The 23,118-nt window shown below is 38.8% G+C and overlaps 1 protein-coding gene across 1 annotated transcript in view; it reads left to right on the forward strand.

Annotated features, from left to right (window-relative positions):
* The first annotated feature begins 10,011 nt into the window (after positions 1–10,011).
* The window catches only part of Frmd3 (FERM domain containing 3), a 199,413-nt gene continuing 186,306 nt past the window's right edge, over positions 10,012–23,118 (forward strand). The window contains exon 1 of the mRNA XM_051163409.1: positions 10,012–10,250. Within this exon, the coding sequence (XP_051019366.1) occupies positions 10,104–10,250 (147 nt within the window). The 5' untranslated portion in view covers positions 10,012–10,103. The remainder of the gene's footprint in view (positions 10,251–23,118) is intronic.

Here is a 23,118-nt window from a genome sequence, read left to right on the forward strand (position 1 = left end):
GAATGCTAAATGTGGGATTACTGAAATACATAGTTTTAGTTTAGTGTTTTAAGGAATTTCCTACCATCTTCAATAATAGTGTCCCAAGTCCAAGTGAATCAAAGACATCAACATAGTACCAGATACATGAAATCTATTAGAAAAGAAAGTGGGGAAGAGGTTTTTACTCATTGGCCTCCAGAGGAATCTCCATCCCTGGTCTCAAACTGTGCTATAGAGCAACAGTAATTAAAACAGCACCGTACTGGCCCAGCAATAGGATGATTGATCAATTGAATCAAATCAAAGACCCAGAAATAAAACCACACACCTACAGACACTTAATTTTTTTCAAAGAAGCCAAATCTATATAATGAAGAAAGGGTAATATCTTCAACAAATGGTGCTGGTCTAACTTGATGTCTGCATGTAAAAAAAATGCAAGTAGATCCATATTTATCACCATGCACAAAACACAAGTCCATGTGGATTAAAGACTTCAACATAAAACCAGATGCACTAAATCTGTTATAAGAAAAAGTGGAGAAGAGTCTTGAACTCATTGGCACAGGAGACAGTCTCCTGAACAGAAGATCAACAGCCCAGACCCCAAAGTCAGTAATTAATAAATGGAACCTCTTGGAACTGAAAAGTTTCTGTAAAGTAAAGGACACTGTCAACAGAACAATGCAACAGCCTACAAACTGGGAAAAGATCTTCACCAACCCTACATCTGACCAAGGGCTAATATACAAAAGATATAAAGAGCTCAAGAAATTAAATACCCCCAACCAAATAACAAAATTAAGAAATGGTACTCAGAATTAAACAGAGAATTCTCAACAGAGGAATATCGAATGGCTGAGAAACACTTAAAGAAATGCTGAACACCCTTAGTCATCAGAGAAATGCAAATCAAAACAACTCTGAGATTCCATCTTACACCCAGCAGAATGGCTAAGATCAAGAACTTAAGTGACAGACATGCTGGTGAGGATGTGGAAAAGGGGGCACACTCCTTCGTTTCTGGTGGGATTACAAACTTATAAAACCACTTTGGAAATCAATCCTGCACTTTCTCAGGAAACTGGGAATAGGGCTACCTCAAGACCCAGCTATTCCACTCCTTGGCATATACCCAAAAGATGCTCTGGCATATGACAAGGATATTTGCTCAACTATGTTCATAGCAGTCTTATTTGTAATAGCCAGAATCTGTAAACAATTTAGATGTCCCTCAGTGGAAGAGAGGATAAAGAAACTGTGGTACATTAACACAATGGAATACTACTCAGCTATTAAAAATAAGGAAATCTTGAAATTTGCAGGCAAATGAATGGAACTAAAATTCATCATCCTGAGTGATGACTCAGAAAGACTCAGAAAGATACACATGGTATATACTCACTTATAATTGGATATTAGCCCAACATGGATGTCTTCTGAGAGTCTTCACTCATCGGGGTATCGGGACAGATGTTAGGACTCTCTATTGGACACCAGGTGAGAAGGGTGTGGAATAATAGGGAGGTAGAAGGACCCAGAGGTCCCAGCATCCTCACAAGGAGACCGTCGAGGATGGTGGATCTGGACCCAGGGGGTCTGCACAAACTGTTGTACCAAGCAAGGACAATGTAAAAGTAAACCTAGACCCCCTATTCAGATCTAGCCAATGGGAAGCTCATTCTCCATGGTTGTGAGAGAGCAGGTATTTTCTCTGACATGAACTCTGGTTCCCCCTTTTGACCCCTTCCCCTTGGTGGGGAGGCCTGGTGGCACTGAGAGGAAGGGGAAGCAGGATATCCAGACCAGGCCTGATAGGCTGTGATCATATGATAAGGAGGTCCCTTTCTCTCACAGGTCTAGGAAAGAAGAATAGGGTGAAAGAGGGAGTGAAGGGGAAATGGGAAGACACAAGTGAGGGTATAATAATCAGAATGTAATCTGGATAAATTAATTAAAAAATTAAAAATAAAAAGTAAAAAATATTTTGATGAGTCTAAAATTATTAATGTAAAGCCATATCTATCATATCTCATCTCTGTCAACTTAAAACATCTATATAGACCTAAAACATCTTAAGCCCTAAACAACTAAGCTTAATTTTGAAACTAAACTATTTGGCCTTCAACCCCATTAGAGGCTTGAGAATGTTTTCTTCAAGGTTGCCAAATACAAATAACCAAAACACTATGAATGTAACATTAATATAATTCCTGATTGTTTCATCATTCTTCTTGCAGTATCTAGTTTATTTTATATGTGTGTGATAATATAAATGTACAGGTAAAAAATAAAAATTTAAAATAAAAAAAATTTAAAAATAAAATATAGTCAAAAAGCAGGGTACAGAGTAAATAGAGAACTCATGCCGAACATTGCTCAGATGTCTAAGAAGCTGAGATTAGATAGACCATAAATCTATAGGAAAATCAAATATTACTGTTTTGCTGCATCAAGTTGGCAATAAAACAATTCTAAGTACATTCTGCTATACTCATAACCATCTTCAACCATCATCAGAGAAGCTCCCTCTTACAGTAGATGGAAAAAAATAGAGAGACCCACACTGAATAATGTATAAAGTAAAAGAACTTGGAAAAGTCAATACTAAATGGGATAAATGGATATTGCAATCAAATCCCTTACAGGATCACAGAATTCTGTGGAAGACGAGACAGAAAGAGCCAGTAGGCAAGCACAACACCAAGAAAGATAAGTCTGTCTAAACACAACAGGCCTGATGCACATATGACTCAGAGTACTGTGGTAGCATGCATAGACAGGACCTTCACAAATTCAAGCCAGATTGGGTTTCAGTTCTGAGAGGGGAAGTAGATACAAGCCCTCATCTCTAACCTAAACACAATATCTCTGTTCTTCCTAGTGTTCAGATTCAATAGTATAAACTTGGAAGGACTCGGATGTTACGGGTAAATTTTTGTTACCTTGACATAAGCTAGAATGATCTGGGAAAAGCAATATCCGTTGAAACAATACCCCCATCAGATTATCTGTAAGAAATTCTGTGAGGCATTTTCTTATTTACCCACTACAGGCAGTACTACTCCTAGGCAAGTGGCCCTAGTTTGAATATGAAAGCAGGTTGAGTGAGCCATGGATAGCAAGCGCAAGCATAAGCGCCCCTGTGTGTGTGTGTGTGTGTGTGTGTGTGTGTGTGTGTGTGTGTGTGTGTGTGTGTGTGTGTGTGTTCTACTGAGTTCATTTAGTGTTGTTCTTTGGGTATGTGTTTAAGGCTGACCCTTTGGATAGACTATTGGGGGCGTTGTCTACAGAGATGACCGAGTCTGCATTTCTCAAAAGCCACAAATTGCCTGTAGCTATTCATCTAAAGGTATGGTCTTGTGATATTTCTCACACATACACCATCGTATCACATGGTATTGTCGCTGTGAAGATCTTATTTAGGTAACTATATTTTTGAGATTTCATAGGTTTACTTCTTGTCATATATAGAAGGCACTATCCTACAGCAGATGTTCTAGTCCTCCGGCTTTTACAATATTTCCTCCCCCTATTCTTTGTTATTCTCTAACATTTACCTCCTCACCTTCTGTTTTGGCCTCTCTCACCCTTCCTAGCAAAATTTTCCCCACCTTTCCATTCCCTTCTTAAGAACCTATATTTTTCTAGGTCTTTCTCTCAAGCTCCTCCCTGTGTACCCCATCACTATGTTCTCTTCTTATTTTTCTGGTTTCTGTGGTGACAAGGGTACATACATATATCTAGAGATTCAAAGACAGGTCCAACACATAAGGCAGAATATGAAGCACTTGTCTTTCTAGGTCTGGATTACCTCCTTCCTTCTGTATATTCTTTCCAAGTTCTACTAACTTACTTACAGATTTCTTACTTTCATTTTTCTTTGCAGCTGCACAGAATTCCATTGTATATGCACAACATTCTCATTGTCCATTCATCATCGAAGAACATTTAGAGTGTTTCTGTTTTCTATATATTGTGAATAGGATAGCAAAGATCATGGCCAAACAATTATCTGTGAAGTAGAATGGCAAGTCCTTTGGGTATCAAAGAGTGGTACAGCTGGGAATATGGTAAATATTTTTTTAGCTTTCTCTACACCAATTTCCAGAGTAGATGCACCAATTATCAATCCCACTAACAGTGAGTAAGTGTTCTTCTTTTAGCTCATCCTTACCAGGGTATTTTGTCAGTTGTTTTCTTTGCCTGAGCCATTCTTAGTGGGACTTGATGAAACCAGTCCTGGTACAACCCAGGCTCATCTCCAAGTCATGATCTCTGCATCTTCAGCATCCTTTTTTGTGTTTGTGTTTATTCTTTGTTTTCAGTGCTGGGGATCCAAACCCAATGTTGCACACATGCTGATTAAGCACACTACCACTAAGCAACAGAGTTACATCCAGTGCTCTAAACCTAGTCTCAATATACAACCTAGGGTTGGCTTTCAATTTGGAACACTCTTGCCTCAGCACAATATGGATGATAGAGCAATTCTTGTTCCCATGTGCTAGCACTATAGGTGTGCATTACCTCATCCAGGTTGAGATCCTGGCTTTTTATATTATCTGCCTATCATATTAGGTGACCATGTAATTTGGGGCTCAATTTTACATTTCTTTGAGACTCCTATATTCCTATTATAGTTCTTCATTTACCTAATTTCATTTTGTTCCCATTTTAAGAGTACTTATCCTACACCTCTTTCTGTAATTATTTACCAAGCATTATTTTCAGGGTAATGGTGTTTTCCAGTATCAAAATATATTCCAGATATCAAAAATGAAATCATAAGTGCTGTCCATGAATTTCTGTCAATTCCTAACTTTTATTATGTCTGTCATTGTCTATAAATAACAGAGATCACTCAATCACCTGGGGGAAGGACAGTAGCTACAGTAAATGACAAGCAAGTAGTTGGACAATCTACAGTGTACAAAATCTGTATGCTCAACAACCTCACTTTTTTATATATACATTTATTTTATTCCACATATATATAATAAACTACCTATAGCAAGAAGAACCATGACACAATCAGAAACTTTATAAATGTTACATTCTTAGTGTTTGGTTATTTATATTTGACAGCCTTAAGAAAATATCTTTCCTATCTTGGTGAATCTAAAATTCTGAATGTAAATCAATCTCCATCACATCTTGTCATTATCAACTTAAAGCATCTATCTAAACCTAAAAACATCTTAATCCCTAAACAACTAAGCTTCATTGGAAAACTAAGCTACCTGGTCTTCCACTCCATCAGAGACTTGAGAAGGAATAAACTTGATTACCCGAATGTGCTGAGAGTGCAGGTTAGTAGCTTTCCAAATGAGAAGATGACAAAGAGTTTTCTACCTGAGTAGTCACCCAAAACTCTCTATTATGTTGGAGCATCTTCTTCAGCCTTCTGGTCCAATATATATGACAGACATTATTGTGAGGCAGGAGCTGTTGTGGACTTGCTTACCCTGTCTTGGCAGAGTTTTGCCGTCGACTCTGCCTTCATCCAAGCTTGCCCTTTTTTCGGCAGAATTCTGTCTGTGGTAGAAATGAGGACATTTTGCCCAGTGGCTTTTGTGCCATATTTAAAGCCATCTCCATAAAGAGAACAACCCCACTTTTATCTTTTCTCAATTTATACACACTTCCTGCAACCTACTTATTCTACAATCATTGTAAAAAGCAAAGTGAGTTCATAATTTTCATTAAAAGTATGGTATGGCGAAATAGCTATAAGTTAGGTGGTAATTTGACTACTCATTATCTACACTATGAGGCAGTGAGCTAGAATCTCCATGTGAAACAAGTCCCCCAGTGGCTAGGATGAGTCTCTGCAGTTTCCTGTATATAATTCAAGCCATGAAAAACTTTATAGTCTATATTGGTCTGTATACATTTACCATAGTTTGCTATAAGCTACTGTGTGCACAATTTCCAATTATAAAATCTATGACATCTAAACAAGAGCTATGAAAATCAGGCTCATGCAAATTAGAGGACTCCAAGTCACAGGTGGGGGTCAATGGATGCTGGGACGCTGTTCAATGGTGTCAGGACACAACATTCTAAGATAGACAATTTGGACATCTTGCTCTTGTGAAGATTTCCCAATAGAGGATCACCATCATTTTCTGATCTTTATCTAATGAGTGGTCTCCCCTCTACAAACACTTTTGCAAAAACACCTCAACTACTCAATCAGGTAGTTTTTGTCATCAACTTCTCAGATTTTTACCTCTGGCATTTATTTTCTTCTTCAACAATTTGTGCTTCTTCAAAGGCAACTTAACTTATAATCTATTTGCAAATGTTAACCCTATAAACACTCTCAATAAAATTTATGGTTACTCCACCATGTGGTGGAAGACACCTGCTGAAGTTGCCATCATTCTATTAGTACTTCCTAAATGTTAGTGCAGAAATCTTTGAGTGTCTGCTTTCATCTCTTATTCCTTCCCTACACCAGAACAACTTAATTCCATCCACTCATTTACTTTTTAAATTTCAACATCATCATCATCATTTGTGAGTATGTATGAAATATATGTATATGAGTGCTTGCTTGGCATATGTTTAGAGATCAGTGCAAATTTTTGTGGAGCCATTCTGTCCTTACATCTTCATGTGCCTTTTAGGATCCACCTGCCCCAGGCTAGGCTTGCATGACTAATCTCTTTACCCACCAAAACACTTGCCAATATGCCCCCCCCATTTGCTTTCTTGTGTTCTAATAAAGAGTAGTTACTATGAGAAATACTTAGAATATTCATAAGACCACATGGGGATAAAATATTGGGGCAGAGTAGAATCCAGAAGTGTGAGTGCTGGTAGTGATAGCAGATAGGGATGGTAGATTGTGTTTTGTTTGAAAGCATATACTGTCCTCCTTTGGAGTGTATATTATGTTTCTCAGTTTGGTAGTTTGCATAAGAATGGCTTCCATAGGCTCACAGATTTGAAAACTTGGTCGAGTTCCTACTGTTTGAGAAGGTTTATGGGTTGTGGCCTTGCTTGAGGAAGCATGTAACCTGGGAAAGTTTTAAGGTTTGAAAAGCCTCCCAACACTCCCAATGCCTTCCATTTGTTTTTTAGAGACATGAACTTTCAGCTGCTCCTGCCACCATGACTTCACTGTGCCATTGTACACTCTGGCCAGATGAAACTCTCAGCGCAATTAAATTCTTTATTTTATAAGTTGACTTATTCATAGTGATTTAACACAGAAACAGAAAACTAAGACAAAGAGTGGGACCAGGGAGTAGGCTATTGCTGTAAATAAACTATGCTTTTTTTTTTTCAAGAAATGTGGAAGATGTTGGGATTTTAGATTATACAAGCAGTTGAATGTTGTAGAAAGAGCTTAATAATTCATCCTAATAGGAGCCTGGAAGACAGTAGTGCTGATAGCTAATCAGACTATGGAGGCCCAGGTTAAGACGTTTCAGAAGAGAAGAATATTAGTACTGGCTGGAGAATGTTATGTATTTTGGCAAATATATATATATCTGCTTTCTCTGTCATAGGAATTTACCTGAGACAAAATTGAAAATTATTGGACTAATTTTCTTGTTGGAAGAGATGCCAAGACAACATGATATTGATTCTATCGCATGGTTATTAGTAATCACTCTTATGCAAGTAGGGCAAAAATAAATGCACAATTTACTGCTTGAAGATAAAAAGAGCACCAGGAAATTTAATGTTGTGAACCAAGACTAGTACTGAAAGAGAAAAGATATTACCTAGCTAAAATTCCAACTTCTAAAAGGAAAAGGCCTAAGGAATATTCTGTTTCTAAAACAACACGAAACAAATCAAACCATCTGCAAATGTGATTCAATGGTGCAGGAAGCACTTCAAGTTGTTAGCCAAATTTGACTGTGTCATCCATGTGGTGCTGGCCTCAGAGTCATGAAGATTATACCAGTTCAGAGACCATGGAATCTTCTTCCATGGTTATGGAGAACCACTGAGGCCAAGCCTGTGGCTGTGGGATCCCTCCATGTGAGAGGTTGTTATGTGAAGCTGTGAAAGTGAAGTCTGGATTGCTTTGGAGACCCCAAGATTTTGGACATGCCAGAGTTATGGGATATCTGCCAAGGAGACTTGCATATACAGAGCAGAACTAGCACAAAGGCAAGTATGAGGATTGGACAATAAAACTGCCTCTGACCTGAACTGCTATGAACTCAACTCCCCTGCGCTGCCTCTCAACTCACTTGCTCAACTAAGCTTCCTGAATAGCAGAGATCTGCATACCTTTGTCTCCTGGATGCTGAGATTAAAGTCCTGTACCACCACTGTGCCTGCATCTAAGCTTTTCTTTACCTGAAGCTTGCTCAATACCAGGCTGACCTTGGCCTCAGAAATCTGCTTGCCTCTGTCTCATGGGACTAAAGACACGTCTGTGTTCCAGCCAGAGTAGCCATGTTCTGAGCTAAAGTTCCTCTACATTCTCTTTCTATTTTCTTTTCTTTCTTTCTTTCTTTTTTTAATTTGGTACAGTCTCAGGAAGCAATCCTGGCTGGCCTCACACTCTCCATTCTCCTGCATCTTCAGGAGATTTCAGACAAGGGGCACTAGGTTGTCTTAGATTGATACCTGTGCAGTTGAGAGAACTGACGAGCAGATTCCTGACTGTAGGGTGATTATCCTGCTGAAAGAGCAGAAGGAGTAAGGAGTAGACAGAGGGAGAGTGGCAAATGCAACACAGGCCACAACCTGTCCCTTCTGGGACTCCTTTTCTCCATAGCACAGGGTATCTGTCCCCTTGGATGATTCTGTATGTGTGGCAACCCGTTAAAGAATTGACAGTTAACAACAGGTCTCCCCTCTAACAACCATTCTTTCCTCACTGAAATCAGTCACAGTCATAGGGGAGGGGAATAGGGGGAAAGCAGGAGGGAGGGAGGAATGGGAGGATACAAGGGATGGGATAATTATTGAGATGTAAAATGAATGAATTAATTTTAAAAAGTGTAAAAATAATGTCTTGTCTTTGAGATGGCTTTAAAAAAAAGAAAGAAAAAGAAACAGCAGAACAATGCACCTTTCATTTACTTCGTATTTTCTAACACCCCACCCTCCCCCTCGAAACTCCACCCACCTGCAAGGCTGCAGCCTCTCTGCCACCCCTTGAACCTAGAGCATTTCACAGGGACAGGAGCACCTTGGGATGGAAATGAATTGCTAGAGAGCAGCAAGGAATTCCAGGGTTTCCAGCACCCAGAGAGAAGACTGAAATATGATGGGAGACTTCTTTGTCATTAGACTCTTACTAAATTCCTTTGCTGTTGGAAGTGAGGGAGGCTGTCAAAAGGGCGTGGTGCAGAATAGGACTCTTAGCTTGGGGTCTAAAGGGATTTCATCATCAGAGATCACCTACTTAAAAAAAACAATTCCTTCCTATGGAAGGAAGAAGGGGCTAATATCAGCTAATATTAACTGAGCCGGCAACTTTAAATTTTCCAGGAACATCCGAGTCTATCACTATGGCCCTGTGTATAGGCAATGCTTGTGTCATTGTTTGAGAATACCCACCAGGCCATCAGTTCTCTCTCCAACAGCGGAATTCCCCTTGAGGGGTGTGGGTTTTTCTCCACTCTTTGTTGGCCCATGGGATCCCTGAGTTCACAATGCCGGCGCCTTTGTGTCCCAGGGGAACAGGGCAGAGACTATCTAACAACCACGATGGGAGGAGGAAGGAGGCGGCTAGCCGGAGAAAGGCGGAGGGGCCTAGCCTGACGCAGCAGCGGCGGTGGAGGAGGCCCCTGTCAGAGCTGCTGGACATCAGGATCCAGTCGGTCCTCCGCCTCGGGCAACCCGATACCCTCGCTGGGTTGCCGGCTCCAACCTCCTTCAACCTCAAGCCCTAGCCAAGGGAGGTGCCCTCCGAGCTAGCTACGGAAGGAGGCGGGGATTGGAGCGTGTGAAGAGGAGAGGGAGGGACCGGTGCTCCTCGCCACTCGCCCCTGGTGGCCGCAGGCGCCCTGCGCTGCTGCCGTCTCCCGGCGGAGCTACACCCGGAGCCGGGACTGTATTGAGAGTGTGTGAATGTCCGCGTGGACCAGGGCCGCGCGGGCCCCGCGCTTCCTACAGCTCGCTCCCGGGTGCTGCTGTGTATGTTTGCTTCTTGTCACTGTGCGCCGAGAGGCAGGAGGACTATGAAAATGATTCACTTTCGGAGCTCCAGCATCAAATCGCTCAACCAAGAGATGAAATGCACCATTCGACTACTGGACGACTCGGAGGTCTCCTGCCATATCCAGGTGCGGTGGCACCGGGGGAGGCTGCGGGGACGTGCGGTATTCGCAAGTTACAGGAGTAAATGTGGGGGCTCTGAGGGTGGGCATGTGCTGGTAGGAAACCCGTCTCAGCCGAGAAGCCCGGCTGGAATGCGGGATTTGCTTCAGTCCTCAAGGCAGGGGCTTTGGCCCTCTGTAGTCGTCTGCTGTGCATTTTCCTTGCCTCGGCCCCCTACCCTGACGTGTTCCTTGTGCTCACTTCGCTTTACTCCTAGGCTGAGGCTGTAGGTAAGTGTCACTTGCTTGTCGCAGCGTTGGTTCTTTTGGACATAAAAGCCATGGAGCCAATGGGGACCCTTGCAGGCTATCTCCTTGTCTTCTTTCTCATCCACCACGTGAAAAAGGATTCCTCCAGCCGGGATTCCGTTCTTGTTTCCCGCGTCCAGTCCGTTTGGGGAAACCTGCTTTTTGTGCCCTGTTGTCCCTCTGAGTGTGGTAGTGGACTTCCCCAAGTTTCCTAGAAACCTTGGGCTCCAGCCTTGACGGATGGGGTGCACGTTGTGTTGAAATGGAGCTACATCAAAAGAAACAAGTGAAATCTATGATTCAGAGAAAGAAAAATGTTCGTGGGACTAGCAAAGAGGTCCCGCAGGCACCTGGGTCTTGGGTTACAAATCTTGGAATTTTGGTGACTATTTACTGTGGTCAAGTTGGAGGAGGAAGCGTGATGCTTTGTATTTTTATTGACTGCTCCCTCCCTTGGGAAATAAGTGTTTCTGGCCTTGCAAATATATGTGTAAGCTGCTGGTGCTGGTGCTATTGCTACTATTGCTGCCGTCATACTGCTACTGGTGGTGGTGGTGGTGGTGGTGTTTATGTGTGTTTCCAAGTACTCTCACACGTTTGTATGTCCTTTATCTGCGCTCGTTGAGGTAGGTAGGTGTGAGCTTCTCTCATGACCTCAGGTGGCACATATATTCTGTAACGGTTGAATCAGAAGTAAGCACTATTAGCATCACAGTTTAAAATCTAATTAATTATTTCCAGGATTCCCTCTTTCCATCTTGAGGTTCTAAAACCCATGCCTGTGAGAGGTAGATTAGCACCCCCTAGAGGCAGATATCCGCCTCTAGCTTGTGCCTGAATCTTTAAAAGACGTTTTTAATTAAAATACAATTACATCACTTTCCCCCTTCCCTTTCTTCCCTCCAGCCCCTCCCAAGTCTCCACTCCCACTTCTTCCATAGTTCCCATCCACATTCTCAACTGACAGGCTCTTTTCTTTTATTATTATTGTTACATGTATGTATATGAATGCATAAGTATATTCAACCTGCTGAGTCTGTTTTTAACTGCATATATATGGTTTCAGGGCTGACCACTTTATATTGGATAGCCAATAAGGGGCTCCGTCCCTGGGAAAAATTAATTGTCCCTCTCTCCCACAGGCATTACTTGCCTGAAGTTCTTTATACAAGGGAGGGGCTCTGTGAAAATTTCCTCCTCAGGTAGTATGCATATTGATACCGCCATTGTTCAAGCTTTGTTTATCCCACTTCTATGAGCAACTGTTTCACAATGTACATTCTGGTATTTTGCATCTTGCAATCGTTGTGCCAGCTCTTACCCAATGTTCCCCAATGAGCAATAGATGCAGGAACCTTTAGGATGTAGCCACTGGGGCTGGACTTTCCACCATCCTTGATCTCTGCATTGGGTCCAATTGTGATTTTCTGTGATGGACTCCATTTGCTTTAAAGAGATGTTTTGTTTTGTTTTGAATGAGGAATCATAGCTACATTAGTCTGTGGATATAAAAATAAATTCTAGAATGTAGTTAGGAATTAAGTGGTAGTGGTAGACTCTTTTTTAAGATTCATGACCTCACCAGCTCTCGGAACTTGGCTAGGTTTTTAATAGTGTGCATGATTTCCCTTCTATTGAGTGAACTTTTATGTTCAACAAATAGTTGTTGTTGCCCCTTTACAGATAAACTCGTCCATCCTGCTGGTCATTGTTATCATTCCTGAGTGTTGCAGTTCTATGAGACTATTAATTGTTTCCCTCTTGTATTGGTTAGTTTTCGGTCAAACTTGAAGCAACCTAGAACCATTTAGGAAAAGGGACCCTCAATTGTGAACATGCCCCATCTGATTGGCCTGTTGAAAAGCCTGTTGAGCATTTTCTTGATTGATGATGAACAAGAAAAGACCTAGCTCACCGTGGGTGATGCCACCTCTGGCCTCAGGGTCCTGGATGCTATAAGACAGTAGGCTCAGAAAGCCATGAGGAGCAAGCCAGTAAACCCTGCTATTCCATGGCTCTCCTTGAGTTTCTGCTTCTAGGTTCATGGTTTGCTTGAGTTATTTCCCTTTCTTCCCTCAGTGATTGATTCTTACCCCGAAGTGTAAGGGAAATAAATCCTTTTCTCCCCACATTGCTTCTGATCATGGCTTTACCACAGCATTAAAAACCTTACTAAAACATTCATAGTGTTTTCTGGCATGGAAGTTATAAAACAGGAAGGAGGCTTTCAGGTCAGATCCAGCTTAAATAAAAATAATCTGAGTCCAGTGTCCTAAGTGTGCAGAGTCTCCGGCAATAGGGGCTGACTTTTAGTCAAAGGCACCAAGGGCAACAACAGTAATCTATATTGTATTGAGAATCTCTTGCACCACCCTGACCAACCACTCAAAGGGAGATTTCTCATACCTGATACTGTGAGTTTTTGTCAGTCTATAGTTTTTGTGGAAACATTGTCAACCCAAGTATATATATATGTGTGTGTATATTGTGTATAATTTCAGGCAAGTAAAAATAATAAGGCTTCACCAGGCTTTATCAAACAACCTTGGTATTATTTATCTCCAATCATTCTTCTGCTTCTGTAATGACCTTCTGCTTCCCTTCCTGGCTGGAGCCCTCCACCCTAGTTTTCTGTTTTGAGTTTTATCTTACCCATCTATTGCTATCCCCATCTCAACCCCCTGCTACCTTGTGGTCCCATTATGCTTTCCTGATTTCCCTGTTGCATACTCACTTCTGAAGATTTGGAGCTAGGGACATCAAATGAGAAGAAACTTGTGATGACTTTCTGTTTGGAACTGGGTGACCTTATTCAATATAATCTTCCCCAAGTCCATCTATTTATCTTTAAATTTCATGACTTCATTTTCCTATACAGTTGTATAGTATTCCATAGTACAAATGCACCTAATTCCCATTATTCCATTCATCCACTGAAGGACAATTAGGTTGTTTTAATTTCCTAGCTTTCATAAATAGGGCCACAGTGAACATTGCTAAGTAAGTATACGTGGAGTAGGGTATCAACTCCTTTGGACATGTGCCAAGGAGAGGTGTAGCTGAATCTTTAAGACTTTGTTTTGTTTTGTGATTCTCCATATTGATTCTCAGAGAACCTTCACCAATTTGCATTCCCACCAATAATGAATGAGGGCTTTTCCCCACAGCCTCACCAAAAGCTGTTGTTAGTTGATTGGCCAAGCTTAGCCATTCTGATTGCGATGAGATGAAACCTCAAAGTTGTTTCAATTTGCATCTCTCTAAATGCTAAGCTTGAGACACTTTGAGGGATATTTCTTAGCCATTTTTATTTCTTGTACTGAGAACTCTGTGTTTAGATCTCTAGGCCATTTTTTAAATTGGGTCATTTCTTTCCTTGACTCATTATTTTTTTAGTCTTTGTATATTCTGGATATTGATTCTCTTTTAGATGTGTAGCTGGCAAAGATTATCTCCCAATCTGTCAGCTTCTTCTTGACTCCCTTGATTTTTTTTCTATAATTAGCTGTACAGAAGTTTTTCAATTTTATAAGGTGTCACTCACTCATCAATATTTTTAAAATTTCTGAATAAATGGAGATCTATTCAAAAATCCTTTTCTGTAGCTGTCTTGTAGTAGAGTGCCAATATTTTCTTCTAGGAGTTTTACAATTTCAGATATCAAATTGAGGTCTTTGAACAACTTGAAGTTAAGTTTTTTCAGGGTGATACACATAAATCTAACTTCATTCTTCTGCCTGGGGATTTCTACTTTTCCCAGAACCATTTGTTGATGATGCTATCCTTTGTCTAGTGTGTATTGTTTGTAGTCTTTTGTTAAATATCAGATGGTCATAATTATGTATACTAATGTTTGGGTCTTGTATTTTATTTCATTGATCTACATGTTTTGTTTTGTTTTTTCTAGTACCATATTGTTTTTATTACTACAACTCTCTATATATATCTTGAAGTTTGGAATGGCAATCCTTACAATATTACTTTTTGTTCAGAATTGCTTTAGGAATCTGGGTTCTTTTCTGGTTCCATATGAATCTTAGCCTGTATTTTTTTAAACTTCTGCCAAGAATATTATGGGTATTTGGATTAGGATTGCATAGAATTTATAAACTGCTTTTGATAGGATGATGATTTCATGAAATTACTCTTACCTGTCTGTAAACATAGATATGTTTTCACTTCCAGTATTTGGTTTAATCTCTTTCTTCAGAGAATAAGATATTTATTATAGAGAACTTCCACTTCATTGATTAAGTTTATTCTGAGATATATTAATGGTTTTTATGGTACTGATATTGAGGGTGTGTGCATGATTTCTTTCTCAGAGTGCTTGTTGTATAGGTCTGTAGTTTTGGGTTTTCTTGTTGTTGTTGTTGTTTCATTACTTTGTTTCAACATTAGAGTAATACAGGCTTCATAGAAAGAATTTGGAAGTGATCCTTCTATATCTAGTGATGATGATGATGATGCTGATGATGATGATGATGATGATGATGATGATTATAGAAGGATTGGTTTAAGATAGTCCATGAAAGCCTGGTATAATTCTGTTATGATTCCATCTATCCCTGAAAAGTTTTTAATGGAAAGATGTTTTACTGTGGTTTCAATCTCCTTCTATGTTATGAACCTATCTAGATTGCTGATCTCTTTGTGTTTTGGTAGATTGGGTGAATCAAGAAATTCATCCATTTTGGTTAGATTTTATAAGCATAATGGAGTACAGGTATTTAAAATATTCTCTTACAATATTCTGTATTTCTTCATTGTCTTGTATTTCTGATTATCTCAATTTGAATCATTTCTTTCTTTCAGTTAGTTGCTGCCTATTAATCTTGTTTATATTATCAAAATATAAATTTGTAGAGTATTTATTTATTTATTTATTTTTATTTATATTAACATTTATCATGCAATATATTTTGATCATATTTTCCAATCCCGCAACTCCTCCTAGGAACTCCCCACCTCCCTCCTCACACAACTTTATGTTCCTTTTCTTGTTTCTCTAAACACACACACACACACACACACACACACCAAATCCAAAACAAAAAGAGAAAACAAACAAATGAAAAACCAAAAAGACAAAGAAAACCAAATCCCATTTAAAACAATGGAGACTCTTTTGTGTTTTCCAACTACTACTAGTATTTTATTTGCTGACTACTAGGTATGGGTTTGATTTGTTATTATTTTTCTAAATTTTTGAGTTGCAGCATTGTATACACTCTTTCTCATATTTTTTTTTAATTGAGGCACTTATGACTAGACACTTCCCTTTTAGAACTGTTTTTAATGTGTCCCAGAGGCTTTGTTGTTTTGTGTTTCATTTTCATTTAGTTCCAAGATTATTTTAATTTCTTTCTTTGTTTATTATTTACCCATTCATAACTCACTAAGAACCTGTTTAATCTTCATGAGTTTATGCACCTACTAAAGTTTTGTTTGCTGTTAATTTTAATTTTAAGTTAATTTTAAGTTAGGTAGGCTGCATAGTGTTACTTCAGTTTTTCTATATTTGTTAAGATTTGCTTTTTGTCACAGTGTGTGTGAGATCTATTTTAGAAAAGCTTCTATGTACTGCTGAGTAGAATGTATATTCTTTAGTATTTGGATAGAATAAACTGTATATATTTATTAGGTCCATTTGATGTAAGTTGTAATTTATTTCTGAAATTTCTTTTCATTTTCTGACCAGATGACCTATTTATTGGTGACAGTAGGGTGTTGAAATGCTCCCTATTATTGTGTTTGTTTTAAACTGTCTTTAATTCCATTAGCGTGCTTTTTATGAAATTGCACTAGAGCGTGGTGCATAAATGTTTTATATATTCACAGTTTCTTGGTTAATTGACCCCTTGATCAGAATGAAGTCCCTTCTTTGCATTAATATTACTTTGATGTCTATTTTATCATTTGGCAAAGGCTACTTGCTTCTTTTACCCATTTGCCTGAAATATATTTTTCTTTTTTCTTTTTTTCACTGAGGAAGAAAAAATATTTAATATTTTGTTGTATAAGGAATAGTGCCTAAAGCAGGTGTTTATAGTCCTACCTCGGCCCCACACACTTCTGTTTGCTAAAGCTGTAGGACAGAACAGAGTTGACTGTTAAAGAAAAGTAGGAGTGAAGGTGATAGCAAATTGGAAGGCAGCAGGGATGCAGAAAGAATGACAACAGCCACACCTTTTTTCAATCTTTTAACTTTAAGGTGTTACTTATCCTTTAAGCTGATTTCTCCGGATAACAGATACATTGATTTTTGTTTCTTAATAAATTCAGCTAACCCATTTCTTTTCATTGGAGAATTGAGACCATAAATATCTAGTTATCATATAAACTTATATGTAGATTTCATTTTTTGAAGGTTTGTATTCTTAGCTGTGCTTTCTATTTCACTAAATTATAGCTTCATTTTCTTTGTAGAATTGCTTGTTTGTGTTTATTCTTCTCTTTAGTTCTAAGTATTGCTTTGAGGGTTCTACTTGTTTCATTGTGTCCTTTCATATGAATTGTTTTAGCCTTGTGGATCATGAGAAGTTTTGCTCTTTTCTTCAACTATGCCAGATAGTTTTGCTGGGTACAATAGTGTAGTTTTGCATTCATGGTCATTTTGAACTTGTAGTACATTTTTCCAGGCTCTTCAGCCTTTCAAAGTTCTTACTGAGAAATCAGTTGTTGATTAGGGTGTAATGGTGTACTCTTTTAATTCCAGCACTTAGGAGGTAGAGACAGGTGGATCTCTGTGAGTTTAAAAACCTGGTCTACATAACGAGACCCTGTCTTTAAATAACAACAACAAAAATAGAAAGAAAGGAACAAAGAAAGAAAAAGATAAATCAACTGTTATTCTGATGGGTTTTTCATTTAGATGTGGCTTGTGTTGTTTTTCTTGTAGCCTTCCACATATTTTTTTGTTCTGTATATTTAATCTTTGAACTATGATTTGTAATTTTTTTTTTCATCTTGTTTAGTAGAAGTTCTGTTTGCTCTTATGTCTGTATGGGTATGTCTTTCCTTAGTTTAAGGAAGTTTTCTTCTACAATCTTGCTAAAGATCTTGTCTCTGCCATTCATATGAGATTTACCTCACCAAATATGCCTATAATTCAAGGATTTGGTATTTTGATGATACATGTGCTGGCTAGTCTTGTATCAATTTTATACACAAACTGGAGTTATCTGAAAGATGAGAACCTTATTAGAAAAAAATGCCTCCATAAGATCTGACTGTACAGCATTTTCTTAATTACTGATAGATGGGGGAAGGCCCATCCCATTGTGAGTGGTTCCATCTCTGGGCTTGTGATCCTGGGTTCTATATGAAAGCAGGCTGAGCAAGCCATGGTGAGCAAGCCACTAAGTAGCACATTTATATGGCCTCTGCCTCAAATCCTGTCTCCAGGTTCTTGTCATATTTGAGTCCTGACTTCCCTTGGTGATAAACAACAGTATAAACCCTTTCCTCCCCAACTTGCTTTTTGATTATAGTCTTTTGTTGCAGTAATAGAAACCCTAACTAAAGCACTGCCCCACACATTCCACATGCTCCTTTCATATGCTTTACAGACCTCTCTTAGTCTTTCCTTATTTCACTGCAATCCTCTATTGTTGAATCTTGATAATCTATCTTTTACTTGATTCATTTTGTTTGAAAGGCTTTCCTATGTGCTTTCTAATTGGCATACTACATTTTTAAATTTAATCTTCATTTTGCTGTGTTATCGTTAATGTTTCTATCTTTTATTGAAAGCAGTTTTCAAATCCCAAGTTATCATTTTTCATTCAGTATTTTTTTCTTTCACAATACTCAAGCATTTATTGTTATCCACTTAGATTTCAGTGAAGTATTTGCTAATGCTTCTTAAATTCCTTCAGTTCTTTGGCACGTTTTATGATTGTTCTATTTAAACTCTGTGTCCTGAGGTAGTTTTGTCTAGGTAGTTGTGTTTGTGATTTCACCTGGGCATATGGACATCTTTGATTATCTGTCTGACATGATGATCTGGGCTTCCTTATATTGAGTCAGTGTAGGAGCTGCCTGTCTTGAACTAGGCCAGATAAAGCCAAGGGGCAAGCTGTTTAACTAGACTAGGCAAAGGTGGGTCTCAAACCACAGATCTAGAGTCAGGCCTGTGGGTATGGAGAAGCCAGTGGATAATCAGAAGGATGGGACAGGAAAGGAGCATCTCACCAGTTGAAGATGGCTCTTGAAGAAAGCAATTTTAAAGACTTTTGTCTATGGGTGTGAAGATGGTGATGGGTAGGAGGGAAAAAGAAGGGACGAGAATGGCAAGAACCAATTTACCCAGAAAAGAGGCTCATAGTTATTGTGGGATGCATATCTCCAGTTAAGGGTGTGTGTGTGTGTGTGTGTGTGTGTGTGTTTCCAGGGTACACAGATGGCAAAAACAAGACTCAACTTACAAGGCAAAGGTTGCTGGTGAACAAAAAGAGATCATGGGATGCCAGTTTGGAGCAAAGGTTGTGAAAGTGGAAATCGCTCGTGATAGGTCCGGAGCTAGGCTTTTTGAATTTTTTGTTTACCTATTCATTAGGGTGATTTATGACAAGAGAATGAAACTTCTGTAAATTAACATCTGGCCAAATTTCAGTGCAGGGGTATGGTTTCCCATTATATGCCAGGAAAGGTTGCAGCATCAGAGGCTTTTGAGTGCATTCACACAAAGGTATAAAAAGTGCTGACTCCAGAACAAGTGGAAAAACTCAGGTTACATATCCTTGAGTTGCTTTTTTGTCTGCTGTCCCTAGGAAGAATTCTGAGAAGAAAATATTAAGCTCTGCCAAAGGTTGCGCTGCCAGGAGCCCTCAGGATTGTTGCGGGAGATCATACAAATGAGTCCAGAACCATTTTTCAGTTTTTTCTGTGTCATCTCTTTTTAACCTATGATACCCAACACGTAATATAAGCCTTTCAGGTAGTCATTATTTTGAATTTATGAATAAGAAAAACTGAGACACTAAAATATTAACCTACTGGTCCGAAAGAGTTTAAACTGCTGGCATTCAGATCTACAGTTGTCTGGATCCAAGACTGGAGTATGCCTTTGGCATACTGCTCTATATTCAAAATAGATTTCAGTGAGATTTCCAACACATAAGCAGATGAATCCATGAAAGGATGCCTGAACTGACTTGGAGACCAGTAGGGATTCATGTCTTGCTAATTTGCATATGGATCAAGTTCAAGATCTGGCAAGAAATCTGGCATTCCAGAGCTTATTGGAATGCCACAATCTAAATGCCACTGGGAAACAATTCCATTCCCAGAAAACATTGTATTTTTCTTCAAGAAAACTATACTTAGATACAGTTGGGTTTTACACATTGTATTTTTATATTTCAGATCAAATAATCTTTAAATTATCTCTGTGAATCAAAAGATGAATTGTGTACCAAGCCAAAAACTAAAAGGAGTTCCCTGGCTGTGCTTTGATTACAGACTGTGATGGTCAAGGGACAGTCAGAGTTCCAAATGCCCTCACATGGAGTGTTGATTCTGCGGGGGCAATGTAGTTTTGTCTTAATATGAGATTTTGAGCTCATATCATTAGTGACTTTCCTTATAAGCATAAGACAAAAGGAAAATAACATATCAGGGGGAAAAAGTATAGCTCATTTATAAGATGATGAACTTCTGCATAGTTCAGACCATTGCATTTTCAACAATGAATTAAAGTACTTTTAAAAATCATTTCAGTTTTATGGAAATAGTATTGTTAAATATCTGCCATATTTCAAGCACAGAGTTAAGATTGAAAAAAAATTTCATTTTTATTTTATTTATTTATTTTTTTTTTTCTTTTTTTTTTTTTTTATTAATTTATTCTTGTTACATCTCAATGTTTATCCCATCCCTTGTATCCTCCCATTCCTCCCCCCCCATTTTCCCATTATTCCCCTCCCCTATGACTGTTCCTGAGGGGGATTACGTCCCCCTATATATTCTCATAGGGTATCAAGTCTCTTCTTGGCTACTTGCTGTCCTTCCTCTGAGTGCCACCAGGTCTCCCCCTCCAGGGGACATGGTCAAATGTGAGGCACCAGAGTATGTGAGAAAGTCGTATCACACTCTCCACTCAACTGTGGAGAATATTCTGACCATTGGCTAGATCTGGGAAGGGGTTTAAAGTTTACCTCCTGTATTGTCCTTGGCTGGTGCCTTAGTTTGAGCGGGACCCCTGGGCCCAAATCTGCCTATCATATTGTTCTACTTGTAGATTTCTAGGACCCTCTGGATCCTTTTATTTTGCTGTTCTCCCATGCGTCTCATTTTTAATTAAGTTAGTTAAAAGTTCCTTGTTCAGTTCAGGAAAGATAAGACTTTTTTTTTTTTTTTTTTGAGAACAAAATGGCATATAGACATAGCAAGAGAAACTATCTGTTCAAGGCTGCAGCATTACTAAGAATTTCTGGCTATAGATGAAACTGGAAAATAATTAAAATATGAGTGGACATCATCTGGAAGCAGGTTAGAAATCCAATTCTATGGGGTTTTTTGATGATCTGTTTTAGAATCTTCATTTGAATGGAAACATAGCAGACTGCCAGTTGACTTCAATTTGTCTTTTTAATCTATTTTCTTTCTTGGTACAGTACTGTCTTAGGGACTTATTGTTGTGAAGAGACACCATGACTAAGGCAGGCCTTAAAAAGGAAACAATTAGTTGTTGCTGGCTTACAGTTTTAGAGGTTTACTCCATTATCATCTTGGCAAGAAGCATGTCAGCAGGCAGGCAGAAAAGCTGCTGGAAATGAAGCAAGATTTCTACATCTTGATCCACAGGCATCAAGGAGAGACTATGTGCCACACTGGGTGAAACTTGAGCATGTATGACCTCAAAGCCCACCTCCACAGTGACACACTTCTGCTCACGAGGCCACACCTACTCCAACAAGTCCACACCTTCAAATAGTGCCACACTTTATGGGCCAAGCATCCAAACACATGAGTCTAGGGGCCCTTCCTATTCAAATCATCAGAACTACCATAGGGAGAAATTGCATTACTGTATTTTGGAATGAAGGCTCAATCCAAGTGCAAGATTGCTCGAATTAGTCACTAAAATATTGACAAAGCTCTTTCAAGGACATAATGTTATGTGTCCCAATACATCATCTAGTATGTCTTATGCTATAGCTTGGAGTATGATTATTTGAAGGCAGGGAAGATATTTAGGGTGTTAACAGATCATGTCTAGGTTAGGTAACTCTTATTTTATAAGTACAAATTGAGTTAACCTGAAAAAGTCTTCAAACACAAACAGAAAATCCAATAACAATATCATTTACTAGTAAGCTTAATAATAAAAATTAACCTCTTTTTAAAAAGAATTAGCCCCAAAAGTTGGTAGAAGTTGGCAACTTATTAACTAATAATTCTGGCTTGATGTTTTTATCCAAGGTTAGATTTTTTTACGTTGTGTACACATTGCTAACCATTGGTCTGAAAGTAGTGCCAATCTGTGATCTGAAACCAAATATCACATAGGCAGTGCAGTTTTCCTAAGTTTTTGTATTTGCCACAATTATCATGGAATAATATGTTTTGAGTTTAAATTAGCTCCACTAATTTAGAGGTACTGAATTATGCCAACACACTGCTTTGGCAGATTCCTCAGTGATGTTTGTTTGTTTGTTTGTTGTTTCTTTGTTTGTTTAAGTATAAGAGGAGGTCATTACTAGTATAGTCATGAGTCTTGGAGAAGAACCTACAATTACCAGTTTACTAAACCAGCATAACCCCCAACTACACTCTAAATATTTGTTCATAATCTTCTAAATAAATGTAGTCCTCACCACTCATCAAGGAAACTTCTCTTCGCAACAGTTGGAGACTACTGCAGAAAACCATCACCAATAAAAATGCAGAATTGTGGAGCCTAGTCCTAAGATATACATCTGTAAAACAACTCTAGGCTCAGATAGCATGGTGGAAGAGGGCCTGGAAAGATTGTACAAACCAGAGAAAATCAAGGAATTTTCTTTGAGACTGTGTCTCCTAGTAATGGCAGAAGCTACCTACATGTTTACAGTCTCACCAATGTGACTACCTAAGAAAGAACTGACCAAGGATAACACCATTAGACTTGCCAATGTGAACAGGGGATAGACCACAGGAGGCCTCAACCATACACAATGAACTCCAAGCAACTAACAGAGGCTCAGAGAGGTAGAAATCACCTTCCTTGAAAACATATGTACAAGGAACATTACAGAAGCAGATTGTATTTAGGAAGATATATACATATACATATACACATACATATACGCATGTACAATAATCAGTGAAAAAGATGCCATGAATTTGAGAGCAAAGAAGACTATGGGAGGGTTTGGAAGAAGGAAAGGAAGTGGAAAATGATTTAAATTCATTATAATCTCAAAAATAAAAGAAAAAAAGCATAAGAAAACAACAACAGTGCATCACACCAGTGTTAAGATAAAGCAAGTGGATGTCGCTTCCTTTTCTTCAGTATCTATGCACACATTCACACATTAACTCAGATATCAGTATGTTGCCATCTTATACAGCTAGATAGTCTCCTGTGCATGAATTACTT

This window comes from Acomys russatus, chromosome 2 (assembly GCF_903995435.1).
Source record: "Acomys russatus chromosome 2, mAcoRus1.1, whole genome shotgun sequence".
NCBI classification, from domain to species: domain Eukaryota; kingdom Metazoa; phylum Chordata; class Mammalia; order Rodentia; family Muridae; genus Acomys; species Acomys russatus.